The sequence below is a fragment of the Daldinia loculata genome (genome assembly GCF_022478755.1).
Source record: "Daldinia loculata strain CBS 113971 unplaced genomic scaffold F4817scaffold_3, whole genome shotgun sequence".
NCBI classification, from domain to species: domain Eukaryota; kingdom Fungi; phylum Ascomycota; class Sordariomycetes; order Xylariales; family Hypoxylaceae; genus Daldinia; species Daldinia loculata.
Genome location: NW_026054857.1, coordinates 865,735 through 892,072, shown reverse-complemented (window position 1 = coordinate 892,072; position 26,338 = coordinate 865,735). Strand labels below are relative to the sequence as shown.

Below are 26,338 nucleotides of genomic sequence, written 5' to 3'. Positions count from 1 at the left end.
TCCATTACGGAGACTTATTCAAATTCAGTTGAATGGCTGAACCGGCACTCTGCCGCCTTGGGGTTTAACTCTTCTGCTGTGGTAAACTTGTTCCTCCAAGCCGCCATCCCACCCACCAATTGCCAATCCATGACAGCGCGGCAAAGAAGACCCTTGACCCCTGACCCGCATGTTGATTCGTTAGGTTGGACCTCAGATCTCCGCCCCGATTTGCGTTTATGGCGCCCTACTGCAGATACCTAATATGAGTCTTAATCGTTAATGGATAGATTGCTGGCCTAGATTGCTGGTCAACTTGTGAATCTTGGTCAGCTGCAATACTTCCCCAGACTTGGTCCGCTAGGCAATAAACGTGTAGATGCAGCATGACAAGTCACCATCCCTGTTCTGCCTAGGTCTCCACGTCCCGCCTCATCGTGGGTGCGACCAGGATGTATGCTAGTGACTCCAGCAGTTTGGGAGGGTACGTCGTAGAAGAACCGGACAAGTTAGCACGTGTCGAGGGTTCAATGTGAGGCATGGTGATAATAGTAATATCTCGGATAATTTATCCAAGTAGTATAAAGATCATGTGGACGGAAGTTATCCCAAGATAATCGAATGGCTGTATGCTAAACTTTGTGCTCCCTCGAGATATTGTATTCATAGCGCGGGCAAATAGACTCTCAGCGATGATCTCATCGAATCCTCACGGCTTCGTTGGGTCGAATGAGATGAACGGCGGGTCGCCAACTTATCATATTGCAGTGCACTACAATACACTGCCTCGAAGCTTAATAATTGGCGCATTCCTCTTCGTGCCTTTGACGAATAAGCGTTTACCCGCGATGTTTCTCGCTTAAGATCGAAAACGTGCAAAGCAAACGGGAACGAGTTGAAATGTTTCGTTTAGCATGGGCGGCGGTAGGCGGCGTGGGGTTGGCGTAGTGGTCCAAAAGGTTGGGTAAGACGCGATAAGGATTCTTGGCTACGTCAATATCGGAATAACGTGTCATGCATCCAAGTACAATATGCAAATATAGAATATTTTCGGGCAGCACTTCGATGACCATCGTCAATCTACTTCCCATTGACATCTTTAGGTACCAGGTATATTCGGACTTCACTCTCACAACCAAACTCTGGCCTCTCTAAACGCGGTTCATAGGTGAACATCGAGTAAGTCAAAAGGGCGCCTAATCTCTGGCCCTGATAGCCATCTACAAGCATCTTACACAAAGTAATACCAATCTCGTCTAATTCTGGTAAACTATGCAATCGGAGCATACTCAATCCAATGGAGAGCAATGCCTTACTTAGCCAGACGAATCGTTACGCACCGCTGTGATCGTCTCGCGCATGGCGACTAATCCGTACATGTACGTGAAAACTGCCATTGAAGTGTTGTTAGTATGCCTTCCTTTGAAATTTCAATGTTTTGAGATTCTTACTTCCTGGAGATATCGCGACAAAAGCGATACACGCTGCGATGATGGCTTCCGGGATTTTTATGATATCAGGGTCCAGGAAGAAAAGCCCCGAGCGCCCTGTGACGAGTTTGCCCAACTCCGACCAGGCGAGATACGCACCGCTACAGAACATGACTCCGACCGCATGACCTATAATAGGCTATTTATTGACTCTCAGTTAGTGATAGGCTACAATGATGAAAAGCTAAAGACGATGCTCACGGTTTGTCGGCGGATGCTATTGAGGAAGCAGATTTCGGTAAATGCGATAACCGTTGTGATAGTCCAGATGTTGATAATACTAAATATTTCGATCGGGTCTTGTTCAAAGAGCCCCTTGTCTTCTTGCTATCGTCAGCACTTATATAAATCACTAGGGAAGATAGTCGCTATTCGGCATACCTGGATGGTGTCCGACTGTCTCGTGATGCGGTAGCGTCGGCGCTTTGAAACCGCCACGTCCTGAGGGAACGAGGCAGCCCCAATAGATCAGCGTATTCATGATGGGGAAGATTTGAGCAATCGTATAGTATAAGCTAAAACAATACCGGCTGATAGGATAGGTAGCTTTATTCGGCGGTGACAGGAAGCGGAGACAGTAAGCCTTGAACTTGTGCCCCTTGCATTCGTCGGAATCTATTTCAATTGCCTTCGGAGAAATAAGATGCATAGCGGTCCAGAGCTAATTGCCACATATCAGCATAGTCGTAAATCGGAGGACGGGTATAGCAAGACAAAGGTAGAACCGACCGTCACCTGCAGATGCCATGCCTATTGTATACAGAAGGAGACGGTCGAGAACTGGAATAGGAGATGCCAAAAAGTATGCTTGTCTTCAGTCTCGAGCTTATACTTGAGCGACACTCCGAATACGGCTGAGAGGTAGGCGGCGAAAACGAAACGGAGAAATAAGAGGAATTTCTGATTGATGAAGTGGCAAGACGAATGGCACGCCCGAAGGTAGATAGACTACTAAAGATTAGATTATCCCTTCGTTATAAGTAGATAGTAGTAAGAGGTATCAAGGAGATTAATTTACATGACTATTTGATTGGCTAGGATAGCTACGATACTGAACCTGTACCGGTTGTGGGAGCAGAGGTGTTCTGTCCGTCGTTTCTGACATGGCGGAGATGGGAATATGAATGTTTATGTAGGCTCAGAGGTGTTAGTAGGTAATGTTGATTGAAACGATGATCGAATAATACAGAATAGTCCTGTATCCTCGATCCAGAATAAAGAGGTGTTATAAATAGAATGTTTGGCATCGAGGCTCAAAAGGAGAATGAACACGACGAGGTAAACGATTGAGGATATGGGCGAAAGGTAGGAGATGAAGTCTAGGAAAGTATGTCTAGGAAAGTATGTCTAGTTAATATTAAATATCATTATAGATTGAAGGAGCAACAAGGTCCCTCTCACTAGCAAGGAAGTAAAAAGTTGGCTCGACTTATATTTCCTCATCGATGTGTTAGCAAATGACGTGAAGGTACTATCCTATCCTTAAGATCTAGGAAAGACTTATGTGTCTATACCCAGTTGACAATACGTTGTTGTTGTTGTCAAGACTAAGGATATAATTAAGTCAAATACTAACATATACCTATTCATAAGATATAGTTATTTCGAATATAGAACTAATACCAGATACTGAAGCTCTCCAAGTATCGACGTACCTAACCGCTAAGTGGACCTTCTATAACCTTCCTGCCTAAACAAGCCAAACTAACGTATATGCCAAACCTTATTGGCCAGTCCATCCTCCAACCAGTGAAACAGCCGCCTCTTATCGATAGCGCTGACAAGCCCAAGTTAAGGCCACTTTCACCTGAGAAGCTCCGTCGTCTCATTCGCAGCTCCAATTCCATTGATCCATTAAGCTGGCCTCAAAATCTTCGAGGCCAGCACCGAAAGCCTCACCACCAGACCCAACATATCCCCGATAAGAAAGAAATAAGAAAAAGAAAAAAATGTTGTCAGGTCTTCAAAATCCCCGGCAAGCAGCCTCTCAGCTGTTAAATTTCGGCTTGATTCTTTCCACCGCATTCATGGTACGTCTATCAACCTCTCTTCGAACCCATTGTCGCATGTCGCACATCGCATATCCCAACTAACTCCCCCCCTCACAGATGTGGAAAGGTCTCTCCGTCTTCGCCGACTCCCCCTCGCCCATCGTCGTCGTCCTCTCCGGATCCATGGAACCCGCCTTCCAGCGCGGCGACCTGCTCTTCCTCTGGAACCGGAACATACTAGCCGAGACGGACGTAGGCGAGGTGGTAGTCTACAACGTGCGAGACAAGGAAATCCCCATTGTCCACCGCGTAGTTCGCAAGTTCGGCACCGGCGCCCATGCGCGTCTACTCACCAAGGGCGACAACAATGCCGCGGACGATACTGAGCTATACGCACGCGGCCAAGACTACCTCGAACGCAAGGATATCATCGGCAGCGTATTTGCGTACATTCCTTTTGTAGGCTACGTCACGATTATGCTGAGCGAACACCCCTGGCTCAAGACCGTTATGCTGGGTATTATGGGGTTGTTAGTTGTTCTGCAGCGGGAATAGTCATGCCTACGAGAAAAAGGGGGGCGTTGGAAAAGAACACCTAATGTCGGCTTGTGATTTGGGGCTATTTTAGAGGCTATCTTCTCAAATAAAGTATTTATCATGGACTAGCTAATGCCACTCTTGGTTTAAACAATGTCGTGACTTGTACTGGGATAAAGACTTGAAGTTGAATTAGGGAATTAGCAATCATGAAGTTCTCTTAAAACGCCGGCTGTATATTCATCTGAAACTTGTAGTCTACTGGGAAATGTATCCTATCTACAGAATCATTCGCTAAATAGGTATGGACTCGCTTTTTACAGTTTACCATAGCTTCGGCAGTCAGATACAAGGAATAAATAGATTCTGTGAAGACGATTGTCTATGGGTATTCTCCAACCGATTGAACATGTATCTTGTAACCTTACAGGTCCTTTTCCTGCGCTTAAACGTAAGACCTGCGTAGAATCTATACACTAAAATACAGAACCGCAGCCCAAACGATGTGCCAACTGGGGCTATCATCGTGAGATCTAAAAATACAGCTCGCGAGCTCGGATTTAACATCAGCTCAGCTAGCTTTCCACCGGGATTATTCTCAACTAGTAATATTCCTCATCGCCATAGTCTTCTCCGCCATAGCCTCCTTCGTCATACCCTGTTTCGTCGTAGTTTGGCTGCTCCTGATCATCGTAGTAGTCGTCGTACGTTTCTTCCGCGACTTGCTCTTCTACCTCTTCATTCCCGTCTTCTACGCCCTCGTCATTGACGGCCGCCTCGGGTGCTGCTTTACCGTTGGTAGCCACAACGCTCTCTGCACGACTTGCGGGGCCGCTTCCGTTACGAGACGCTACCGATCCAGGTCCTCGGTCTTTGTCGCTGGTGAAGAGATTCTCGATGGCGTCATAGTTGATACGTCTTGAATATGTGTCCCGCTTCTTCAGTGCTTCGATGGCTGCCTCGCCCGGGGTAGAAGCAGGTGTGAGCTGGCCTTCACCGATTCGTGGCTTCTTTACGCGATTGCGTTTCCGCTTTGGAGGGCCCAGCTCCTCCATCTGCTTACGATAGATTATCTCTTGCTTCTTTCGCAGCCAATCTTTGTTCGCGTTAATCCATATGCTTTCCTTGATTTTTACTTCCTCGGGAGAGAGCTTGCAGAACTGGACCTCGGGGTCGTCAGCAAACTCATCCTCGCCAATGATTTCGTCCATATTCGTCGCCCGTTGTGGGAGAAGAGAACGCGCCCACTCTGCCTTGATGTGCGCGAGATGTGCAGCAGTAGCTAGGGCCTTGCCGTGTTCATCGCTGTGCGGGTCGTTGATTACCTCGTTAATCTGCTGTTCCAGTACGGCCTCGTCACGTTCCCATTCGTCGTCAAAAGTGAGTGACGGTTCAGGAGCCCCCTTCTTGCGACCACGCCGCCGATTTCCTGATTGCGATGGTGCTTCCTCTTCATCTTGAGCCTCGCCTTCGAGCTGGTCGTCCGAAGCGCCGTACGTCGCTGCTAGCCCATCCATCGCATTATCATCCTCTGGGTTTTCGGCCGCGAGGCCCTCTACAACATCCCTGTCTGCGCTCTTCCGGGGAGCAGGCTTCGGAATCTTCTCCGGGTCGAAAGGGGCAACCAACTCTCTCCCCTCGGAGTTATCGAAGGATCTTGGTAGGTAGTCTTTGACTTGACGCATCCTAGAGGTGTCCGGGTGCGGGCGAGGTACTGGCGGTGGCGGCATTTCGGTTGAGGGTCTTGGCGTGGCAGCAGAGCTGTCGGGCGCTGGTGTTCCAGCATTCGAACTTGACTGGTCTTCCTCACCATCGATGTCTTCGATCGCACGCTTCCTTTTTCTAACTCTGCCCTCCTTTTCCATCTTCTCTTGCCATTCCGCGGTAGATTTGTAGAATGCCGGCGGGTCGTGGCGGGACTCGAGAAACTCTTGATTTAGGAAGTCCTCGATAGACAGTTCACTACTTTCCGTAACAGTGAATTCGTCAAGACGTTGTTCGATCGTATGCGTCGTGACCTTGACAACATAGACGATCTCTCGGACGGTACGCCTAAAATTCCACATGCGTGCCGCCATAAGAATACAAGCTCCGCAAATGCCAGAAGGTCGGCGGCCCATAACCATCCAGTCACGACCCATTCTCTGGCATAGCCTAGTTGCATCAGCTGCAACCTTGTTGGTGAAGTCACCAAAATCGAGCTTTGAGCAAAAGCGATATATCAGATCTTCCGGGATGATCGACTTGACATTGTTGCTGTGGAAGGAATAGATATTGCTGAGGTCCTTGAAAATATGGCCAAGCTCATAAACATTTACCTAGACATTGTAAGTAAAAGGAAATGGAAGTAAATATGAGATATGTCGCAGAATACTTACGTGGACAAGCTCAGCAAAATCGATAAGCATGACCTTACAACGATCCTCTCTGCGGCAAGCAGTGTAGAGGCATACGGGAACCACTTTATCCATACCTCGTCCCTGGAGCCAATTCTCCTCCATGACGAGCTTGAAGATCTGGATGCCGGCATCTACAGCGTTTGGAGGAACTTCCTTGAGCTGATGTGCAAAGCCGACCATCATATTCTTGGCTATAAACCAAAGTTAGCTGCACAGCCTTCGATATACTTCGTCTAAAATTAAACATACCTTCACGAATAGTCTTCTCCCGAGCGTCCGTGAGACTACCGCCGAGTCGTCTATATTGCGACCCTAAATTTCTAGAAGCACTCCCTTGATCGGCCCCGACAAAACTTCCGTGGACAACAGCAGCACCGGATGAATTTTCGCCGAACTGGACTTCAGCAACGATGTTGGAAGAATCGATTTCACGACCACAAGCAGAACAGAAGCCATCAGTAATTGGTGCTAACGGGTTAGAACAGTGGGGATTTGGACAGGATTGCCGATCCGAGGAAGGTTTATTCTGTGTAGTAGGTGGTGTCATAGGCGTAGGACTCATTCCCATGGCCCTCATTTGGTTTCGTTGTAGAACCTCTTTGATGCGATCGCCAGGGCCAACCCCCCTGGGTCTGAACTGGACGCCAGTCTTCCGCGAAGACACCTTCGCAGATTTTAGAAATGACGACATGATTGGGGAATGTGGAAGGAAATATGGTATAAGAAAGTGTATAAGTGATTTTATAGAAAGTAATAGGTGAGGCAGTCCAATAGTAATCCAGCAATGTAATCCCCTATTGGGGGAATTACTGGATCGACTGAATGAAGAGCGTTACCAATGAAGATATCGTTCTAGAATGCAGGATCGAATATAGGTAATTTGAATATCCTGAGGAACTCGATTTAGTATTGATAGGATTGGCTTGTAAGTTGCTCGTGAGTCGTGAGAGTGGATGGTCAAAGCCGTTAAAAGCTGGGGGATGTAGTCAGAAAAAAAGGCGAATGCGGATTTAGTGGGTCACCAAGTTGGGGAGGTGAAAGAAGTTGTGCGGTCGGGGTCGTGTGGTCAAGGGGTCTGGTGTCCAAAATTGATTGAAAAAAGGGCGCTAAAAAGATATCACCTAACTTCGCTAAAGTTTAGCTGACTCATCCAGGTTTCAACTACAAACAAGTTACGGTTCGAATTCGGTTGGGGACGAGATTAGAGTTTGATTTTTATCTACGCCTTAATTTCTTGCAAGTCTACCGAATTGGTACTGATATGATGATAACGAATATACTGATCAAAATAATTTTAACCCGGAATTTTGATAGCATGAAAATGCTTGGATGAAATAAAACTCACCTTATATGCATATCTTTAATACCCAAACGATTCTCGTCGTATTCATTCATCTAAGAGATATTTTATGAAATCGTTCGAGGTGTCGTCCGGTGTCGTCATATCAATCACCAGAACTTAAGCTGCGACATCTCTCACCTAGAGCAGCTAATTCCCATCAAATAAATAATGGACGGTCTCGACGAATTTGAAAAATCCCTCGCTGCAGAAAAAGCCGAGAGGGAACGCGGAGACGAAAAAAGACATAAGAAGCACAGACATCACCGACGAGATCGATCATCCGAACGCGACCGCGATAGTCACCGCCATAGCCACCGTAGGTCGCACGATCGTCACGAGGAAGAAGACGACGACGGCCATCGACACAAGCGATCGCGTCACTCTAAAGATGATGAGCGTCACCACAGACGCGAACATCATAAAGATGACAATCGCGATTCGGACAGACGAGATCGCCACGTGAAAGTCTCGGACGCGAAAGAAGATCTACCACTACCTGATGAGGAGCTAGCTACAGAAGACTATAAGAAACCGGAAGAAGCTACTTCAAGTCTGGTTCGAGATTCTTGGATGACGGCGCCGTCTGCGTTGGACATTGATTATACTCAGAAAGGCTCGAAACTTTCTAAACCTCCACCACCGCCCAGTCAGGCGCCACAAAGGGAAATTCACAAGAGAGAGATCAATGCGATACATCTACAGGAATTGAACAGCGGGAAGTCCGTAGAGGATCTTGAGCTACCAGCACAGCACGAAGTCGACTACACATTCGGCGATGGCGGGTCGCAGTGGAGGATGACCAAATTAAATGGTGTCTATAATACAGCCGAACAGACTGGAAGGTCTGTGGATGAAGTGGCATTAGAACGGTATGGTAACCTGCGAGACTTTGATGATGCGCGCGAGGAGAAAATCGAGGTAGACCGACGCAAGGTCTATGGCGATGGTTATGTCGGCAAGGAGAAACCCAGCGGTGAATTGTTTCAGGAGAGGAAGTTGGGTCAGGGTGTTCACGAGAAACGAGAAACCTCGCCGGCGCCGACGAGCCTCGACCAAGGCATAGTTATTCCTGATGATGCATCGACTCACATATCTACCCAAATCGACCAGACTACACTTAACCGGCTTAAAGCACAGATGATGAAAGCAAAGCTGAAAAAGGCACCAGATGCTGCTAAGCTGGAAGCCGAGTACAACCAGGCCGCCGCAGCATTCGCATCAAAGGGTCCAGAAGCAGTTGTTCTTGGTGTCATGGAGAATCGCATGTTAGCAGGAACACGCGGCGAGGCCAAAGCTATCGAAACTAAGCGAGGCCGCGAGAGAGGGAATGTAGAGCAAAACGACGACATGACAATAGAGGATATGATCCGGGAGGAGCGGCGAACACGAGGACAGGCAGGAGGAGAAGGGTTACGATTAGCTGAACGAATTGCCAAGGATGTTAAATTCGACGATGATCTTGAATACATGGACGAAAATGCCGAGAAGCTGGCCAAGCGCGTGCAGAAATCCGAGATCAACCTCAAGAACCAGGCCGTCGGCGAGTTTCAGAGGGTCAACAAAATCCTAGATAACTGCCAACTCTGCCATCACGAGGATCGCAATCAGCCACCCATTGCGCCTATAGTCTCGTTGGCTACGCGGGTCTATCTAACACTGTCTACGGAGCCGGAGCTGGGCGAGGGGGGTGCCGTTATCGTTCCCATCCAGCACCGGACTAATCTGTTAGAGTGTGACGATGACGAATGGGAAGAAATCCGCAACTTTATGAAGTGTCTAACGCGGATGTACCACGAACAGGGCCGTGAGGTGATATTCTACGAAAATGCGGCAGCGCCTCACAGACACATGCATGCCGCCATGCAAGCCGTTCCTATACCGTACGATTTAGGAGATACCGCGCCGGCTTTTTTCAAGGAGGCGATGCTCACGACGGACGAGGAGTGGGCGCAGCACAAGAAGATTATCGATACGGGAAAGCGAGCTCGAGAGGGGTTGGGAAAGCTAGCGTTCAGGAGGTCTATTGCTAAAGAAATGCCATATTTCCACGCATGGTTTACTTTGGACGGAGGATTGGGTCACGTAGTGGAAGATTCTAACAGGTGGCCTAGGGGTGATCTATTCGCAAGGGAGATCCTGGGTGGTATGTTAGACGCGGAGCCGGATGTGATCAAGAAGCAGGGACGATGGCACAAGTCTGACAACAGGGTAGAGGGGTTTAGAAAGCGCTGGAAGAAGTTTGACTGGACCAGAGTGTTGACTGACGGATGAGATTGTGAGGTTGTCTATCAAATGGGACAAATGATGGCAAAACTTGGATGATATCCGTCATAAAACAGAATTAGACATTGAGGATTAAACTGTTAGGATTAAACTGTTAGGATTAAACTGTTGAAACAATAAGGCACATTTATGATTGAGATATTATGAAGTATCCATTGTCTACCCCTATTCGTCCGTCAAGCCGTATCGTGCCCCTTTTACTTGGACCCTCTGATGCCATACGGAGAAGTACGGAAAGATGTACATGAACGCCGTAATCCCTGTAATCAATATATGGAGACAAACGAGGGGCATTTCCTAACTGCTCAGCTGCCCCGCTTCAGCTTGTGTTACATGAGGGATTGTTCCCCCATGCTAGCAAGTTGCGTAGTTGCAGGTGTCTACCTGTAAATAGGCTGGGCAAGACCTGCTAGGGAGGTACCTTATTGACGATGATATCACTGCTTTCCATGTCTGATAACAATATCTCTTAGCCGAAACTATTATTGAAACGACTTTGCGGCCTCAAAGAACAACCCAATTACCTAAGACAGTTCCTGTATGTATCTACCTGCAGCCTAAAGTACCTTGGTGTCACGATACAAGTAACCTAGTTTGTTATTTATCTTGTCGAAATCATAATTCATATTCCTTTCTCCTGCCGGCTATCAGTCACCACCACCAACCAACACCAGTTCGAACCATATTCCCAACATCTACACCTACATATTCCAAATCACCACCCAGATAGCCAGCCACGATGACTTCCTCGCAAAAGCGCATAGGCAAGGTAAATACACTATCCATCCGATCTATACCAAATCCCCATCCGAATATCTTATCTAACCGTATCTCCCAACCCAGGAACTGCAAGAATGCATGTCCTCCCCTCCAACCGGAATGGTCATCACGCTCCCCTCCGAATCCGACATCCACCACTGGACCGCGACCCTAGCCGGCCCCCCCGGCACCGTCTACAGCGGCGGCATCTTCGCCCTATCCATCGTCCTACCGCCAGACTACCCCTTCAAAGCACCGCTAGTAACCTTCACAACGCGCATCTACCACCCCAACGTGACCAACGATAGTGTCGGGTCTATTTGCCTAGGTATGCTAAAGCCCGAGAACTGGAAGCCCGCGAGTAGGGTCCGCGCCGTGCTCGACGCCGTGCGCCAGCTCCTCATCGAGCCCAACCCCGACGACCCCCTCGAGCCCCGTATCGCCGACGAGTATAAGAATAATCTCCGCGAGTTCGAGAAGACGGCTCGTAGTTACGTTACCCGCTATGCCCAGCAGCCTACCAAGAAATAAGTGGCTGCTACTTACATATCTGGTAATTATCTGGTAGCCTGAGAGGCTGATGGGGAGGATTATTAGTTGGACAGGTGGACGAACAGATACCCCGTTTTCCATTTCCACGAGTGAGTAAACAAGTGAGATAACCTGGGAATATTTCTCGCAGGAATGGTGGTTACATCTGGATCCGGGGAAGGGAGAAGTTGCTTGTGAAAACAAGACGAGCAGACGCAAGCCCTAGGTACCTGTTACCTGTTACGACGAGACTAAAATCCGAAGGCTAGGGTCGTTCAAAACCCATCATTTTCCTACACCATTTTCAGAAATGTATTTACGGAGGATAAGGCAGGAGGCAGGAATTAGGCACGGTAGCATTATGGGAAACCTCTAACGATTCATGAAGATATTCGACACGTTAAAAACACCTTGCAAATATGGTAAAATAATTATGATAAGCTAGTCACTAACAGGTTATTTGATGTTCAACGTATCTGTTGTATTGATCTCTGGAGCAAATGCTTCTGCTAGCCGGATTTCCCGGCTATGGTTTGCGTATTCAGTGAATGCATATAATGCGCCGCCATTCGATGCTATATAACCTGCCCCTTTGCAATGCAGTATGCTCTGTCTAGTTTTTCCGAACCTTAACAATGCAATCATATGGATAGGCCCATCGATGGTATCCATATTACCCACGCCAAATCAGTTTGGTTTACATGTTTCTTGTCCTCCCGAAAAATATGAGGTCTCTGCGACTTCCAGCTCTGCCCTGTCGGGGAACGAGAGCGTAAGGATCAGCCGGCCTCCAATGAAATATAACCTGTATCCCTTCCCTTATACAAATGAACTTGTTATGTCCAGACCATGAACACAAAAGGTAACGCATTGTCTGCTTCCTATCTCTATGGTATTCCTCCGCTGGAAGAAAAAAACTGTCGTATCATGAGATGTCGTCAATGCCTATCCATGCTGAAAATGAAATGAAGAGACGCCGTGATAGACAAAATAAGATTGCAGATTCCCGCTGCGTTTGAAAGTGGTTTTGCTGTCACAACCCGGATGGTTCGGGGTTGTCGTCTGACCGTGGTAGGCGAACAGAATTGACAAAAGGGATTTGCCCTGGTAATAAAAAACGACGATGCGGGTGGTAGACTATTTCGCCACGAGCTTGACTCCGTTATCTACGTCGGCCGAAAAGGTTTCCCTTCTTCTTGAAGTCTGAATCTATCGAGACGATATTGCCCGTTTGCTTTTCTCGCTCGGCTTTAACTTGAACCCGTCTTTCTTGCCTCTTTTGCTCCACTGTTTCTTGGCTAAGATGGCCGAAGCCGTTACGACGCTTGAAGCAGGATTCTATTAAACCGTTGGCGTCGATAAGCCTGCGAGGAATCGTCTGCACCACCTGGAAGATCTCCATAGGATCTCCCACGCCCCTGATTTCGTTCTCGCCGATCTTGAAGATTGCTAGAGCGATTCGAAATAGCGTTTTGGATCCCTCGTAGAAAAAAACGTCCCATACGCGTAAAGTGCTCTCGATGGGTAGAGTGCCGATGTAGCAACTCATAAACCAAGCCGTCATACAAAGGGTAATCGGCGGAAGCCGAGTCGTCTCGGCTCGATGTCTGTGCCTCCAGCTCTTTGACCATACGACGTCCGTACCGTCCAGCTCGCCTCCGATCTTAGCCCAGACGTTGGGCATAGACTCCCTTAACGAGGACATGAGCACTCCGAGATCAACATTCGCGCCCTCGAGGCTGGTTTCGTGCGTCCCGGGAAGATATACTCGGGCTATGATATTTAGTAACCAGAAGGCGTGTTCCTCGCTTTCTACGAAGAGCAGGAGTAAACCTGCTAAAAAGTTGAGCGACTGGCAATATCCGATCTTGGGATTATAGATGGCAAAGGCGTGCAAGACGCGGCGCAGAGATACGATCATCGGCTTCTCGGCAACGGGGATGATGCCCTCGGTCTCTTTCGCAAGCGCTTGTTGGCTGCTATCAGAGGCGGAAGCAGGGCAAGAGCGAAATTTGATGTTGTCCGGAAACGTACGGTGCAAGTCGCGCTCGATCGCCTCGACGTCCACATCCTTAGCTTTTTGTTTCAAAAGGCCATCGTACAGGCCGGCATGTTTCGCAACAACAGCAGGCCCCCCAGCGTAATAGAACCAAGCAGCGCCCCTCCAATCGGGAGGTATTCCCTTGCGTACAAATCGCTTCGTCTTGTTAGATCGAGGAGGAAATCGGTTAGGATTGTCAGTCATCAGCCCATGCTCCCTAAGAAAGGCGGTCCACTTTTTCCGCCTTCTCTCTAGATACTCGGTATATCCTTGGTTCCAGTTATCGTATTGTTCCCGGTTAACGTACTGATTACTCTTCCGAAACCCGTAGCGATCCCGCTCGTCGTCGTCCTCCGCGATAGTCGACACGGTCGGGTGGCGCGATGGGGGTAAAGGACTGTAGCCGTCCTCGGTATCATCTTCAGTCTCGGCGCCCGCATCCACGTCCGCATCCACGTCGATTAATATATTAACTGCCTCGCTATCCGTTTTAGTAGAATTACGAGTAGAAGTACGAGTAGAACGGGAATCCAAATGGGTGCTCTCCAATATCTCGGGCATCTTGAGCATCTCCTCGGGCATCTCTTCGGACATATCTTCAGACATCTCCCCAGGCCCTTCCTCGGACACTTCCTCAGACACCTCCTCGGATACTTCTCTAGACACCTCTCCAGGCAAGGAATCGTGTTCATCAGGGTCATGAGAAATAGAAACAGAATCCTGCTCGATCTGACCAGAGTCAGAGGTCGCGCCTGGTGATTCCGGGGTTGGCAGGAAGATAGTCATCGCGTCTAGCATAGCAGTCCTCCTCCTGCTTAATTCCGATTTTGCAGTGCCCGGCCTCGAGTCTACCATCTCATTATTGTCCTCGGGAGCTGAGTCGTCGTAGAAACCCTTCTCGTACATTCCCATTATATCGTTAATACTAAGCGAATCATCGGCCGCCCCGTAGACCGAGGTTCTAGAACTGCTCTTAGTCGCGACGCTACTCCTCTCAGTTGCTACCGTCCCCTGGGCCGTAGATGCCGAGAGTTGGGATCGATAACTTGATCTAAGCTCCTCGCTCGGCAAAGATGCCATTCGATGGATAGGATCCCTAGAGAAACTCGGTCCAGTACTTTCGGCACGATTGTACGATAAGGGGAATCGAGTAGGTGGAGGGTGTGGCTGTCGGCCTCTGCTCCGAAGATGCTCTCGGCTGTGCATTTCAGGAGGAGGTCGCCCGGGAACAGAGGAAAAGGTAGCAGCAGAAATATTAGACGAGATGGATTGGCCGCGTTCTCGTGTCCATGATAGAGGGTGGCTGGGTGAGATGTCGAGATGGCTCGGTTCGGTTGGAAGGTGATTAGCAGCCATGGCACGAGGTGATTCGTTGTAAGGTTGTTTAATGCTCGGTTTTCGAGGCCTCGAGAAATTATCTACGCGTGGTGTTTCGGGGGTGCTCATCTTAACGGGCGACAAGGGGAATTCATCTCTTATCTCGGAAGCAAAGTGTAGCTCGTCGGTCGCGTTCGAGGATCTGCTATGGAGGCTGCTGACAGCCGGAGACGTAGGGCTAAGAGTGGCAGAACGGTCGTAGCCTAGAGAATCCCACCGAGGGGACAATGGGGAGTTTGGTAACGCTGGTATATGAGGTGAATGATCCTCTATGGTATGACTGAAATGCGAGTACGAGGTAAGGACGGTAGATGGGGTAGAATGGGCAGTGGAAGGGGTAGTCCAAGGGGGGTTTGCGGTGATTGTTGAATCTTCGAATTCATTGTCTTCATCAGCATCGTAGCCATCTTTATCTTTGTCGCTATAATGATGACTGAAGTTGCCGGCGTTGGGGAAAATTGGACGAACCGGGGTGTGTTTCGAATCCTGGGCTCTTGAAGCATGCAGGCCGAATTCTTGTAACTTCATGCCGCGCTCAGGTCTAACACCAACCCTAGCTGATAGTACGTCTGATCTCAAATCTGATCTGGGGCTAGGTTGCGTCACACCTCCGGGCTTTCTATGTCGTTGCTGAATATCATATGTCATTGTAGTAGGACCGTCTTGCTGCGAATTGTCGGCCATAGTTCTAAATGTTCGCGCCATTGGCCTGTGGGCCAAGCAGTCTAGAACACCGGCAGCTCCCCTTACAAAAGAGTAGCTCCCCTATGCAATTCCCACTTTACCTAGAGATCCCACAGCTAGCAACCAAGCAGGCTGATACAACGCAGCGTTAAAGTGGATTTTGCTTAGGCATAAAGATGATATACAGTAGGTGCCTTTCCGGTTGCAGAAACGACACAATAACGAACGAGGTCTAGCTGAGCGAGTGTTGAATTGGGAATCGGGTATGCACGCACGGGCACCCCTAGTTATCCTCGTGACCGATATTCGAGACAATAGGGAGGAGGATCGATCGAACGAATGAAATTGGTCGGGGGGATGTTGAACGAATGTTGTTTAGAAGCCTCCTGGCATTTACAGGAGAAAAGAACGTGATGCGAGATAATTGATGGGATTCAGATCCGTTCCATGCCGGTGGTGGCTGCTTTATCGGCGTGGTACAAGTGAATGAGACGTGCTGGTTCTCTCGAGTATGCGTCCTCCCGTGCGTTGGAGTCAAGATTGGGGGCAGATTGGAGAAAGACTCGGATTAGTTCAAGGTAAAGTCGATGTAACGAGACGGTGGGATCGGTTCTGTAAATGTTTGGCTAAGCCAGAAGAGTAGCCTAGATATTGTCCTTTCCATCCAGAATCTTTGATTGGTCCCTACGATCGAGACGAGACGAGACGAAATGATCGACTATGGAAGGATATGTTTTTGTTTGGTGTCTTATTGTCGAAAATAATTGAATGAGAAGAGACACCAATAATCTGGAGATTGTATTCGAGACTGGATTGTATGTACTTTAAGGTAAAGTTACCTCCTAAGGTACTTCTTTGCCTAAGGCATGCAGCGTGCAGCAAGCAGCAAGCAGCACGCAGGTACGAGGTACAAAGATCGGCAATGTCTGGAGTGGATGCTGTAAGTACTTCTACAGACGGTCGGTGGCTTCCGTCGGTGACCCAAGGTACAATACCTTTTGTTCCCGGCAGAAGTTCCAGTTAGGTTTAGGGATGTAGCTATCGACTGCACGATTGCATTTCGTCGAGTTACTTCCCGTTGGTGCAGCTGTAGGTAGTTCTTTAAAGGTATTAGTTATAGGTAGGTACCTAAAGAATATAAGGTTTCGCCTAGGTGAACCCTTTAATAAGACAGCATTAAGCTCATAACCGCCAGACGTCTCGAGAACTACCAACAGCAACGGGTCCCGATAAAGATTATGAATCACATTCAGATTCGAAAATAGAATTTTTAAGAATGAAGTTTCTTCGATTCGGTGGAATCCATCGAAAATGTCTAAATCTTCTTCTGACCAAATCCTCCGCTCATGCCGTGGGTACCGCCCAGGTGGCAGGCACTGTAATCGAAATTAGTCTTAGCGGACGCGGAACGGACTGTGATCCGTCCAAGGAACAAGGTTGTTTAGCGGGTACCGAGCCGGCTCCTCTCATTGGCTAGCTTGGTCTTGGGAACAACAAAAAGGGTAACGAAAAAGAACATTAGAAAGAGCTGATTAGGCTGACATCATATACCTTGACCTGGGAAACATTTTAATTTCCCAATGTCTGTTATATAAACATGTCTGACACATAGCAATACATAGCAAATGCCTGAGCTCGAGGACGACAAACCCGAGCTAACAATATTTTTCGATTCGTTAGCGATCCGAGCCCCCCGTTTTATTGCGCAGTTTAGTTATCACCTTAAAGAGTGTCTCTGGTAGACAGATTATATAAGTCCCTTACACCTAGGTATACTTACCTAAGTAGGTATGAACACATGCATATGATATGCTCAAAATATTAAACATCATCTAGTTATAATTCGATCAACCATTAACACCATGACGAATACGCTGTTAGAATGTTACGGGATTTATGGCCGGTAGTTTCGGACTTTCCCAATTTGAAATTTCAAAGTAAGACGGCTATATCAAGGTAGGTAATCACAAAATTTGCACGTTCAAGTATTGGCTTTAGTTGAGTGACTGGGTTTAGGTGCTGAGCAACAACCTGGTTTAGGGATTTCCGAGGCTATGGGTCAGGGGCACAGCTGAGCATCCTAGCGCTGGCAGCGCTTTTGCTGAGCATCCGGCAGCTGTTACCCACTTTATTTAGCAACGTACATCCACTATGCATGGGTTATGTATGTACATAGGGCATGGATTATGCAGGGGTGAGGGTGAGAAAGGTACGGATTACAGTGGAATTTTTTAGACGAGCCGGTGAAGACGGGAGTCGACCTCAACTATGAAGTACCTAGGTACATGACCTAGCCTAGGCTTAACCAGCGGAATCCGGATTTAACATCTTACAATGACAAATGACAGATCTTCATCTCGCCATCATCAACAGTAACAACAAACTTTCCCATATTATTCAGCTCTAGGACCATGTAAAAAGGGTTGCTTATCAACATTCTCAACCGTATCCGCATACTTTCAACGCCTTCTCCCGGTAACTTGACGTTGTCTTCAACAAAGAGCACAACCTACCCACGGTAGTAATGTGTGTTACTTTGGCTATTATGAAGCGTTACTTGCAATGCCTCCGTTTTATCTGCTCCGACGATGGCGTGTGATAGCAGTCTGCTCGAAATTGGATATTCAACGCGTGTTTTACGCGTTTCCTTGGCCCTTTTCGCTATAGGTTCCATCGTGATGCGTACACCAATCAATATCACAATCCGTTGCCAAAGTTCTGCTGCTTAGGTACAATACATACTTGTCCTCTCTTGGAAATGCGGCGGGACAGTCTGTCCGATCTCCGCTTAGGGGAACGCATCCGTTGCGACCGTGAAATTTTACTCAGGTTCTCCTATGCGACTCGCGAATATACTATACACATACTATATCCAGGACAATAGGTTCCTTTCATATGTCGCATCAATTATCTCGCTGGCTAGCAAATATACGTATATACCTCTCTACTTATAACTAGTACATCTGAGTAAGGTGAGTACCAAAACCAAGGTAGGTATATTTACATTATCTATTTGACTCTCCACAGGTATATTCTAGCCATTTGCTAGAGAATTAGCCGTGGTGGGCACATTATCGACTTTTCGTTATTCCCTCTCGTGGGTATCCAAGAAAAGAAGAAAAGAAGAAAAGAAACCTAGTCGCTCACGAAGTTGCCGCATGCGTTTCCAAGTTACAGTACATGGGCAGCATACGCAGTAAGGCTGCGCATCCTGAGCTTCACGGTTCACGGTTAAACCAAGTGGCTTATGAAATGAGGGGGAAAAGGAGGGAGGAATGTGGCTGGGTTGTCTTAGGTCGGAGCTCTTCTCTCGCGGAATCGTCATCAATCGGTCAAATTGGCAGCAAAGTCGATTCTTTTTGAGCTTCCCGGACCCGATCGAGCCATGACCAGGATATGGTCCGAGTCCCACACCTACCTACTTGCTACTTGCTACCTTCTACCTGCTACCTGCTGAGCTTAACTGACTTTGGTGGCTTCTTGGATGCGCATGCTAGTCCATAATGACGGACACCCATCCTGCAACTAGGGGGAGAGAAGCATGAATGGGCATACGGTAGCAAGCAGCAGAAGCTCTCAGAGCTCCCCCGTCCGACCCCCTCTTCCCTCACCCATTCCCCCCAAAGCTCCCAGCTCCAAGCTTACCAGTCCCCTCCCCTCTCACACTCTATCCTTCCTAAGCAGCCTTTCCCCAAGCACAGCGACCAGCGTTTTTCCCTACCACCCCAGCTCTCCCCCTTCTCTATCCTTTCTTCCCTCCTTTTTCTTTCCTCCTTTCCCATCTTTTTCGTACGAATCTCATCCATAGTTTTCTCGTGTTCATCAATCCGCCAGCCCGGATTCTAGTTTTCTATCGAGAAACTCTCCCAAAGCTTATTTCAAGCCCTAGAACATGACTTCTCGGAAGAGAAAGCAGGAGGAAGAGGAGGAAGAAGAGCTCGTTGCTCTACCCAGCGATGAAAGCGAAGAGGAAGAGGAATAGTAAGTTGTTCATTATATTTCACCAGGTGTTGCCTTCGTAGCCGCGCAATGTTGGAAAATTCGCCAAGGAAGGTTTCTTGTCGCAAAAGATGCGCCGGCATCGCATTCGTTACTCGTATCGTCGCGCATACGTGCGCAATGTCGCGAACATCTTGCCTTGGATGCCACGTTATCCAATGCGACCAATTCTTCAGCTTAAGATGCACGACCTACTAGAGAGTACATGTTAACCCTCTATCCAATAGTATATCGGAAGGCGATGAAGATGATGATGCCGACGATGTTGAGGATGACGAAGAAGAATATGACGAAATAGTCGAGCCTGAGGAGGAAGAGGAAGAGAAGAATGGTGTAAAGCGTAAGTTGATCCGCGGTATAGCCTTGATGATTGATGGGACCTACCCGTCTTGACTAACGAATTCAAAAGCAGCACCAGCTCAAGCTCAACCTGAAGCCCCTCCAAAGAAGAAGCTAAAGACGGCAAATGCCCCAACCGAGCCTATTCCCATCGTCAAGAATGGCGAGGAGGGTGAGGAGGAGAGTGAGGAAGAGGAGTTCGATAACGACGATCCTGAGGTCGAGGATAACTTGGATGTAGAAGGATATGATGACGAAGAGGATGTCGATGATGTCGAGGATGTCGAAGATGACGAGGAGAACGGCGTCGAGGAACCTAAGAAATTGGGTATCGACGTCGATCTGCCTACCAATGGCAAGACCCATGCAGTGAAAGAAGTTGCTGCTAACGGCGATGAGGCTGACGATTGAGTTCCCTCATACCGTTCTGCCCCAGGTCGGAGATGACAATTTTGACATCTACTCAGACGTCAAGCCCAGTAGCTACCACGAGCTGCTCCGGTGTTTTGTCCTCGGTTCTCAATCATTTCACTACGATCTTCTGCCAACCCATTCCCATGATACAGATATTCCTTTTCCTATTTCATCACTGTTTGTTTCGTCAATGGCATAGAAGGATTCTTGTGTGAATTCAATAGCACATTTAATGGAAAGGGGTCAAGATTTTTGCTCTCGTTAATTCTCGATAAGAATTCATTTGGGTGACGTTTAGTTGAGTGACATGTAGTCTCGATGCCTATGATAGGTGGTTCGCCCAGCACTGTGCATTTATAGCACGCTTTGTAACTCTGCGCGGAGCAACTTTGGCAATAGGCGTTATATCTCATTAGATCAACCACATAATGTACAGACAGTTAACACGTAAGTTCGCGAACGGGGTTGCGATACTATATATCTCATTTCATGCCTTTTCTCGACTCGACCTCGTACCCCACAACCCCACGTTCGGCTTGAACTAGGACCAAGGGGGCGGTTGACAAGTGTTCATCCACTTCCGGTTGGTCGGAGGTGACCAGTGAATGCGGCCTGACGAGAAGAAACGAGCTCGATTGAGCGAGTGAAAGGCTAGAGACCCACTCGTAATGTTCGTCCGCGAAGAGATACTAGCGTATCACCTACGAGATTGAAGGCTATGATGCGCGTGATGGTCGATAGAGATGGGTGAGTAATTGGTGATGGGATGGTTGGGCTGACAGACATCGTGGGCTTATGTCTACCTTACCTCGAAGGACCTGTAGTAAATTATAGATCTATAGAGCGACTCTAAAGCGCATTTGATTGCTGCTCTTAGTCGTATCGCTTATACCTACTTGCGCGCACGGGTAATATAAGCAATTTCACTATCAACTGCACTGGATGATGTTGGTTTTCTGTGTACGAGCGATTCTTAATGAGCATAACCTTCACTTTATTTTTATCTTCAGGTAGGCTACGACTAGATAACGGAATTGTGGTTAGAATTCAAGGAAATTCATCTGGCATACAACGTGACTGGCTTGATCAAATCCAACGAGCTTTCGTACCTTGGGTGTGCAAGTATTCAATGTGAAAGATCAACGATTGAGAACTATCACACATCTAATCATCTGATATGAGCCTCGGCCTGTTTCTACCGCGGCGCTCAACTCTTAGATACAGATAAACCCAAGTTAGTCCTACGGTACGTCTCAATAGTACGTCTGCGGAAACAAGAGGCACACGCAAATGAGCAAGTCAGCACTAACTAATTCACTAACTAATTCGAGCGACTACCGCTATGCGACTACTACGAGATCGGCCGCGTTGGCATGCCATTGAAGGCAAGGGAAGTCCTGCCGCCGACATAGGTAAGCGTCTTATTACCAGGCGATCTCATCCTACTTTCTATCTTATTTACGAGTTTATGCAGTCGGCCCGGCTCGACATCTTATTAGTACCCATTCCTATTCCGTTTCATAAACCCTTCAGTTGGGATTGGGTGTGAGACATGACTTGGAGATGGACAACTCCCTGTATTAAAATATTTAGGTACGAAATATTTTTACAGCGAACGCCTTGTTAGTAGTGCGCCTTTTGTCTCAACTATCCATTCTTTACTCCCTGGTGGACTTTAGAGACAATAGGGATGGAGTATGAAAGTAAAACATCTATACAAGAGTAAATATCACCTTGTACTATATGTATCGTGGACTACTTAGACTATCTACGCAACATTTATCATGATTAGTAGGCCAATCTCCAACACGTGTTTAACAGTAATATCATCGTTGCCGACCGAAACTACATTGTAATGGTTTTTAATTGTTGGGTATCTACAGTAATCTAATTGGATGTTTCGCCAACCTCTTGTGCTTGAAAGTTATCATTCGTCTAATTGTATATCGCTGCTTACCCTTCCTCGGCGTCCATGGTGTCATGTCGTCGTTTCCCGGACCCTTTGGCGGTATGGCGACCTCTTAGGACTGAACCCTTATTACCCCGGTCTTCGAGCAGATGCTTCATCTCATTACGCGAGTGGCGTTGTGCCTCCTCGACTCGACGCTTGAAGACCATAACCTCTTCCTTACTAGTCTCGTACTCTCCTAATTTCTTACCTAGAGCTGCCTCAATCCGCTGGTAGATTTCAAGGTCGTACTGCGTGACTAGACTTAAAGCTTGACCAGCATTTCCAGCACGCGCAGTTCTTCCGACTCGGTGAATATATGTTTTACCTGCAAGTCACCATTAGCAAACATCCGAAGATCCAAATGTAAGACAATCCGGTATGAATTTAGACTACCATATAGGCTCTAACGAACTGGGTTCCCTAGAAAGGGGTAAATAGGGGGTACCGAAGAGGTTAGCTTACTATCTTGAGGTAAATCGTAGTTGATTACAACATCAACTTTAGGTATATCTAAACCTCGTGCGGCAACGTCAGTCGCGACTAGGATATCACGCGATCCGGATTTGAACTTGTTCAGAGCGCCCAATCGCGCAGATTGTGATAATTGACCTGCAAAACAGAAAGTCAGCAATAGTCTAAAATAGCAACCGAAGTGATTTCTAACTGACCGTGGAGAGGAATTGCTCCGAAACCCAAATATCGAAGGAAGATTGCGACTCTCTGGGTTTCGTAGACAGTCCGTGTGAATATTATGGTAGACCTTCCAGTAAACTCGCTTGCTACTAGGAATATCAAGTATACGTCCTTATGCATATGTGGTATGAAGACATAGTATTGCTGTAGAGTTGAGACAGTCTGGTACTTGTTGCTGCTGATACTGACACGTAGCGGGTCTCGTAGACTGGCTCTCTGTAGGCTTTCGACCTTTGACGACATGGTAGCGCTGAAAAGAAACGTGCGCCTCTCTCTCGGGAGGAACTTGAGCAGTTTGTCGAGTATGGGACCGAAATCCATGTCTAAGAGTCGGTCGGCCTCATCGATAACCAAGTATTTCGTATTTGACAGTTTGAAGCCCTTCGTCTTCTCGAGATGATCCAACAGTCGTCCCGGGGTGGCCACAACAATGTGAGGTTTTTTGGACAAGGCAATGGACTGGGGGACCATGTCCAAACCACCAACGATGACGGCACATCTTACTGATATAGAGGCGCCGAGAGCATCTACTGCTTGGCCGATCTGGGCTGCGAGTTCGCGAGTAGGAGCTAATATAAGACCGAAGAAGGGTGAAGGTTTCTCGAGGAGGGCTTGGAGGATAGGCAATACAAATGCAGCCGTCTTTCCGCTACCAGTCTCAGCCAGTCCTATCAGGTCCCTATTCTGTAGAGCGAGGGGAATCGATTGCGCCTGAATCGGTGTGGGGTTTTTGTAGCCAAGCGAGTGGCATGCTTCGACTAGAGTATCAACGATGCCCTGTTAAATATCATGCTGTTAGGGGATTGTTCGGTGATTTTGTAATCTGAGAATTGGATGTGCACGTACCAAATCTTTAAAGGTTTTCGGGGTAGAGTCGACAACAGAACCCTCTACAGTCTCGGAATCGAGAGTTTCATCTTGGCCTTCAGCGGCGGGCGATAGCTTTCGCCTCTTCGGAGAAGACATTTTTAGGGGGGGGGGGTTGTAGATGTTCGTACGGCAGAGGTAAAATTTCGGGCGAGACAAGTTTGCAGAATACTACAAGATGTTATTAGTCCAACAGAAAAAAAAGGTTGTCTTGCTGTGTTGAATAAAGTTCGCGATCGGGCAAAAAGTTGATAAATCCGGGTACGAGATTCGATGCGTGCGCATCCCGCATCTGCAAAAAGTTGACCGCTTTCTCTTTTTGGTATGCTATCTTATCTGCGCAAAGCTCCACATAGTATAAGGTACTAAAGTCCTTCGGCACACTCTAGCGTTAGAATTAGTAGACGATACTTGATATCTGTGGGGCTACCTTTTTTCTGCCGTTCAACGAAGAAAAAAAATACAGCAGCTTCTCTAGTTGATCTCAACTCTCTGGTCATTCTGCGCTTAAGCTTACACATTCATCCCACCTACAAGACGATTGATATTCGAAACGAAGGCGCAAATAATACTAGAATATCTAGCCGCACAGAAATACCCAATTGTCAATATAAATTGTATTCGCAATGGCTAAGAGTCGGACGAAGAAACGCACCCATGTCGGCGCCAGCAATCCTAAGCACAAGGCCCCTCTGGTAGGCCGCTCTGCTGTCCAAGATCCTAAGAGCATGGTCATTCGTATCGGCGCCGGCGAGGTTGGGTCAAGTATCAGCCAATTGGCAAGAGATGTGCGCCAAGTTATGGAACCCGGCACAGCTAGTCGTCTAAAAGAGCGTCGTGCGAATCGTCTAAGAGACTATATAACTATGACCGGTCCCCTAGGCGTCACTCACCTACTCTTATTCTCCCGATCCGAGTCTGGGAATACGAATCTACGTATAGCCACCACCCCGCGTGGCCCTACCTTACATTTCCGTGTCGAGAAGTATTCTCTTTGCAAAGATATACGCAAAGCGCAGAGACATCCGAGAGGTGGAGGGAAAGAGTATACCACATCCCCATTGGTATGATCCTATTTCTTTTTAACTTTACCTTTGTACGCATTGCTAACTTGCGACCCATCTATAGTTGATCATGAATAACATCTCCACGCCAGGCGCAGACGCCAATTCTAAAGTCCCTAAACACCTCGAGACGCTCACTACCACCGTATTTCAGTCGCTTTTCCCCCGCATCAACCCACAGACCACACCCCTCAAGTCGATAAGGAGAGTTTTGCTTTTAAACAGAGAGCCTGCTACGGACAAGGATGATGGCTCTTTTGTGCTCAACTTTCGGCACTATGCTATATCTACCAAGCCTGCTGGAGTATCTAAACAACTCCGTAGGCTCGACGCTGCCGAGAAGCTCTTTAGCGCCAAGAACCGGAAAGGCGGCGTCCCGAATTTAGGAAAGCTGGAGGATATCTCCGAATACATGATAGGAGGCGAAAATGGCGAGGGCTACGTGACGGACGGCACTAGTGGAAGCGAAATGGACACGGATGCTGAGGTCGAGGTTCTAGAGGATGCGCCGCGCAGAGTGCTCTCGAGCAAGGCTCGCGCGGCCAGGCTGGAAAGTGGAGATACACCTATAGAGAGTGACGAGAAGGTAGAGCGACGGCGCGTCACCCTAGTCGAACTTGGACCTCGTATGAAGTTACGTATGACTAAGGTCGAGGAAGGTCTGTGCTCTGGCAAGACGATGTGGCACGAGCATATCCACAAGTCAAGACAGGAGATACAGGATCTCGAGCAGCGATGGGAGAAGCGCAGAGAGGAGAAGGAAGCAAGAAGAAAGCAGCAGAAGGCCAACGTGGAGAAGAAAAAGAAGGAACGCGAAGCAAACGGCACCAAGAGCAAAAAGGATGGAGCAGCCGGCGAAGAGGAGGATGATGAGGACGTCGAGATGAATGGATATAACAGTGATCTGTTCGACGAAATGATGGAGGAAGACGAGATAGACAGCGAAGGATTAGCAGGAGACGCGGAAGAAGCAATCGGTGATCAAATGGATGAAGATGGATGGGAAGATGAGAGGGAAGAGATTGCAGATGAAAATTAATTCTTCCTGCGCCTTTATTGGGGTTATAATAGTTGACATAGGTATGGTGTCTGGCGCATTACATTACGCTGCGTAATATCATGTCTATCGAAGAGAATTCTTGATTTATCTCTGTGAAGTGTGTGGTTAGATACGAGTAGCCCTTTAAGTTATAGCTATGAGGGCTAGAGTTATCCGAATAGAATAGGAGAGAATGACTAGGAAAGATCTTTAGGGCCTATAGTAAAACTTCAACTAAAAGGTGAAAGATGTTGATACTTGGGTATTCCAACCTACCTCGTATCTAACCATTACCCCTTTTAGGCATCAGCCGTCAAAGATATAGTGTTTCTCAACATGACAACCCGAAAGCTTGCTAACTAGAACAACTAGTATAAATTGATTTAAGAATAGTAGGTGTTTGAGTAGATTCATTTACATTCTACAAAGTGTTACATGCAACTATTATCATACCTGGTATATAAAGACAGCGAACTACTTGCCCTCTAAGCGATATAATATTTTGATCCGCGAACTCACAGTTTCTGCTTATCCTCTTCCTCAGTAATACCAAGGGACG

The 26,338-nt window shown here is 47.7% G+C and overlaps 9 protein-coding genes across 9 annotated transcripts; 5 read left to right on the top strand and 4 right to left on the bottom strand.

Annotated features, from left to right (window-relative positions):
- Positions 1-1,071: 1,071 nt before the first annotated feature.
- F4817DRAFT_135813 (uncharacterized protein) lies at positions 1,072-2,583 on the bottom strand. The gene is made up of 6 exons (XM_049297812.1): positions 2,488-2,583; positions 2,199-2,417; positions 1,851-2,130; positions 1,671-1,792; positions 1,431-1,608; positions 1,072-1,369 (listed from the first exon to the last, which is right to left on the bottom strand). Exons 3-6 carry the CDS (start codon positions 2,116-2,118, stop codon positions 1,296-1,298), a joined length of 642 nt encoding a protein of 213 aa, XP_049163335.1. The 5' UTR covers positions 2,119-2,130; positions 2,199-2,417; positions 2,488-2,583; the 3' UTR covers positions 1,072-1,295.
- A 726-nt stretch (positions 2,584-3,309) lies between these two features.
- Positions 3,310-4,308, top strand: F4817DRAFT_325003 (microsomal signal peptidase 18 kDa subunit). The gene is made up of 2 exons (XM_049301709.1): positions 3,310-3,499; positions 3,578-4,308. Exons 1-2 carry the CDS (start codon positions 3,419-3,421, stop codon positions 4,013-4,015), a joined length of 519 nt encoding a protein of 172 aa, XP_049163334.1. The 5' UTR covers positions 3,310-3,418; the 3' UTR covers positions 4,016-4,308.
- F4817DRAFT_325002 (uncharacterized protein) lies at positions 4,309-7,461 on the bottom strand. Its single transcript, XM_049301708.1, has 3 exons — positions 6,646-7,461; positions 6,376-6,587; positions 4,309-6,315 (listed from the first exon to the last, which is right to left on the bottom strand). Exons 1-3 carry the CDS (start codon positions 7,085-7,087, stop codon positions 4,600-4,602), a joined length of 2,370 nt encoding a protein of 789 aa, XP_049163333.1. The 5' UTR covers positions 7,088-7,461; the 3' UTR covers positions 4,309-4,599.
- On the top strand, positions 7,462-10,131 carry F4817DRAFT_325001 (CwfJ C-terminus 1-domain-containing protein-like protein). Its single transcript, XM_049301707.1, has one exon. The coding sequence runs from the start codon at positions 7,907-7,909 to the stop codon at positions 10,007-10,009; it is 2,103 nt and encodes a 700-aa protein (XP_049163332.1). The 5' UTR covers positions 7,462-7,906; the 3' UTR covers positions 10,010-10,131.
- A 466-nt stretch (positions 10,132-10,597) lies between these two features.
- Positions 10,598-11,613, top strand: F4817DRAFT_135763 (ubiquitin-conjugating enzyme). Its single transcript, XM_049297811.1, has 2 exons — positions 10,598-10,790; positions 10,865-11,613. The coding sequence occupies exons 1-2, from the start codon at positions 10,761-10,763 to the stop codon at positions 11,309-11,311; spliced, it is 477 nt and encodes a 158-aa protein (XP_049163331.1). The 5' UTR covers positions 10,598-10,760; the 3' UTR covers positions 11,312-11,613.
- Positions 11,614-12,473: 860 nt separating this feature from the next.
- On the bottom strand, positions 12,474-14,432 carry F4817DRAFT_356075 (RabGAP/TBC; the record flags this gene model as incomplete). Its single annotated transcript, XM_049305743.1, has 2 exons — positions 12,474-13,833; positions 13,945-14,432. 2 exons carry the CDS (start codon positions 14,430-14,432, stop codon positions 12,474-12,476), a joined length of 1,848 nt encoding a protein of 615 aa, XP_049163330.1.
- A 4,590-nt stretch (positions 14,433-19,022) lies between these two features.
- F4817DRAFT_135673 (uncharacterized protein) lies at positions 19,023-20,246 on the top strand. The gene is made up of 3 exons (XM_049297810.1): positions 19,023-19,394; positions 19,640-19,752; positions 19,822-20,246. The coding sequence occupies exons 1-3, from the start codon at positions 19,306-19,308 to the stop codon at positions 20,160-20,162; spliced, it is 543 nt and encodes a 180-aa protein (XP_049163329.1). The 5' UTR covers positions 19,023-19,305; the 3' UTR covers positions 20,163-20,246.
- Positions 20,247-22,011: 1,765 nt separating this feature from the next.
- F4817DRAFT_324989 (DEAD-domain-containing protein) lies at positions 22,012-23,944 on the bottom strand. Its single transcript, XM_049301706.1, has 4 exons — positions 23,656-23,944; positions 22,785-23,586; positions 22,579-22,725; positions 22,012-22,441 (listed from the first exon to the last, which is right to left on the bottom strand). The coding sequence occupies exons 1-4, from the start codon at positions 23,773-23,775 to the stop codon at positions 22,119-22,121; spliced, it is 1,392 nt and encodes a 463-aa protein (XP_049163328.1). The 5' UTR covers positions 23,776-23,944; the 3' UTR covers positions 22,012-22,118.
- Positions 23,945-24,153: 209 nt separating this feature from the next.
- On the top strand, positions 24,154-25,995 carry F4817DRAFT_135647 (Brix-domain-containing protein). Its single transcript, XM_049297809.1, has 2 exons — positions 24,154-24,740; positions 24,805-25,995. The coding sequence occupies exons 1-2, from the start codon at positions 24,303-24,305 to the stop codon at positions 25,777-25,779; spliced, it is 1,413 nt and encodes a 470-aa protein (XP_049163327.1). The 5' UTR covers positions 24,154-24,302; the 3' UTR covers positions 25,780-25,995.
- Positions 25,996-26,338: the final 343 nt, after the last annotated feature.

Bases quoted from the DNA above. Each gene is read 5' to 3' on its own strand.
- F4817DRAFT_324989 (XM_049301706.1), bottom strand. From the start codon at position 23,775: ATGTCTTCTCCGAAGAGGCGAAAGCTATCGCCCGCCGCTGAAGGCCAA. The intron at 23,587-23,655 runs GTACGTGCACAT...GATATTTAACAG, and splicing joins CGAAAACCTTTAAAGATTTG to GGCATCGTTGATACTCTAGT. The intron at 22,442-22,578 runs GTAAGCTAACCT...GGTGACTTGCAG, and splicing joins CTACGATTTACCTCAAGATA to GTAAAACATATATTCACCGA.
- F4817DRAFT_325003 (XM_049301709.1), top strand. From the start codon at position 3,419: ATGTTGTCAGGTCTTCAAAATCCCCGGCAAGCAGCCTCTCAGCTGTTA. The intron at 3,500-3,577 runs GTACGTCTATCA...CCCCCCTCACAG, and splicing joins TTCTTTCCACCGCATTCATG to ATGTGGAAAGGTCTCTCCGT.
- F4817DRAFT_135813 (XM_049297812.1), bottom strand. From the start codon at position 2,118: ATGCATCTTATTTCTCCGAAGGCAATTGAAATAGATTCCGACGAATGC. The intron at 1,793-1,850 runs GTATGCCGAATA...GACGATAGCAAG, and splicing joins GACAGTCGGACACCATCCAG to AAGACAAGGGGCTCTTTGAA. The intron at 1,370-1,430 runs GTAAGAATCTCA...CTTCAATGGCAG, and splicing joins TGTCGCGATATCTCCAGGAA to TTTTCACGTACATGTACGGA.
- F4817DRAFT_325001 (XM_049301707.1), top strand. From the start codon at position 7,907: ATGGACGGTCTCGACGAATTTGAAAAATCCCTCGCTGCAGAAAAAGCC.
- F4817DRAFT_135673 (XM_049297810.1), top strand. From the start codon at position 19,306: ATGACTTCTCGGAAGAGAAAGCAGGAGGAAGAGGAGGAAGAAGAGCTC. The intron at 19,395-19,639 runs GTAAGTTGTTCA...TCTATCCAATAG, and splicing joins AGCGAAGAGGAAGAGGAATA to TATATCGGAAGGCGATGAAG. The intron at 19,753-19,821 runs GTAAGTTGATCC...CGAATTCAAAAG, and splicing joins AGAGAAGAATGGTGTAAAGC to CAGCACCAGCTCAAGCTCAA.
- F4817DRAFT_135763 (XM_049297811.1), top strand. From the start codon at position 10,761: ATGACTTCCTCGCAAAAGCGCATAGGCAAG. The intron at 10,791-10,864 runs GTAAATACACTA...CTCCCAACCCAG, and splicing joins CGCAAAAGCGCATAGGCAAG to GAACTGCAAGAATGCATGTC.
- F4817DRAFT_325002 (XM_049301708.1), bottom strand. From the start codon at position 7,087: ATGTCGTCATTTCTAAAATCTGCGAAGGTGTCTTCGCGGAAGACTGGC. The intron at 6,588-6,645 runs GTATGTTTAATT...TTTGGTTTATAG, and splicing joins GGAGAAGACTATTCGTGAAG to CCAAGAATATGATGGTCGGC. The intron at 6,316-6,375 runs GTAAGTATTCTG...TACAATGTCTAG, and splicing joins ATTTTGCTGAGCTTGTCCAC to GTAAATGTTTATGAGCTTGG.
- F4817DRAFT_135647 (XM_049297809.1), top strand. From the start codon at position 24,303: ATGGCTAAGAGTCGGACGAAGAAACGCACCCATGTCGGCGCCAGCAAT. The intron at 24,741-24,804 runs GTATGATCCTAT...ACCCATCTATAG, and splicing joins AGTATACCACATCCCCATTG to TTGATCATGAATAACATCTC.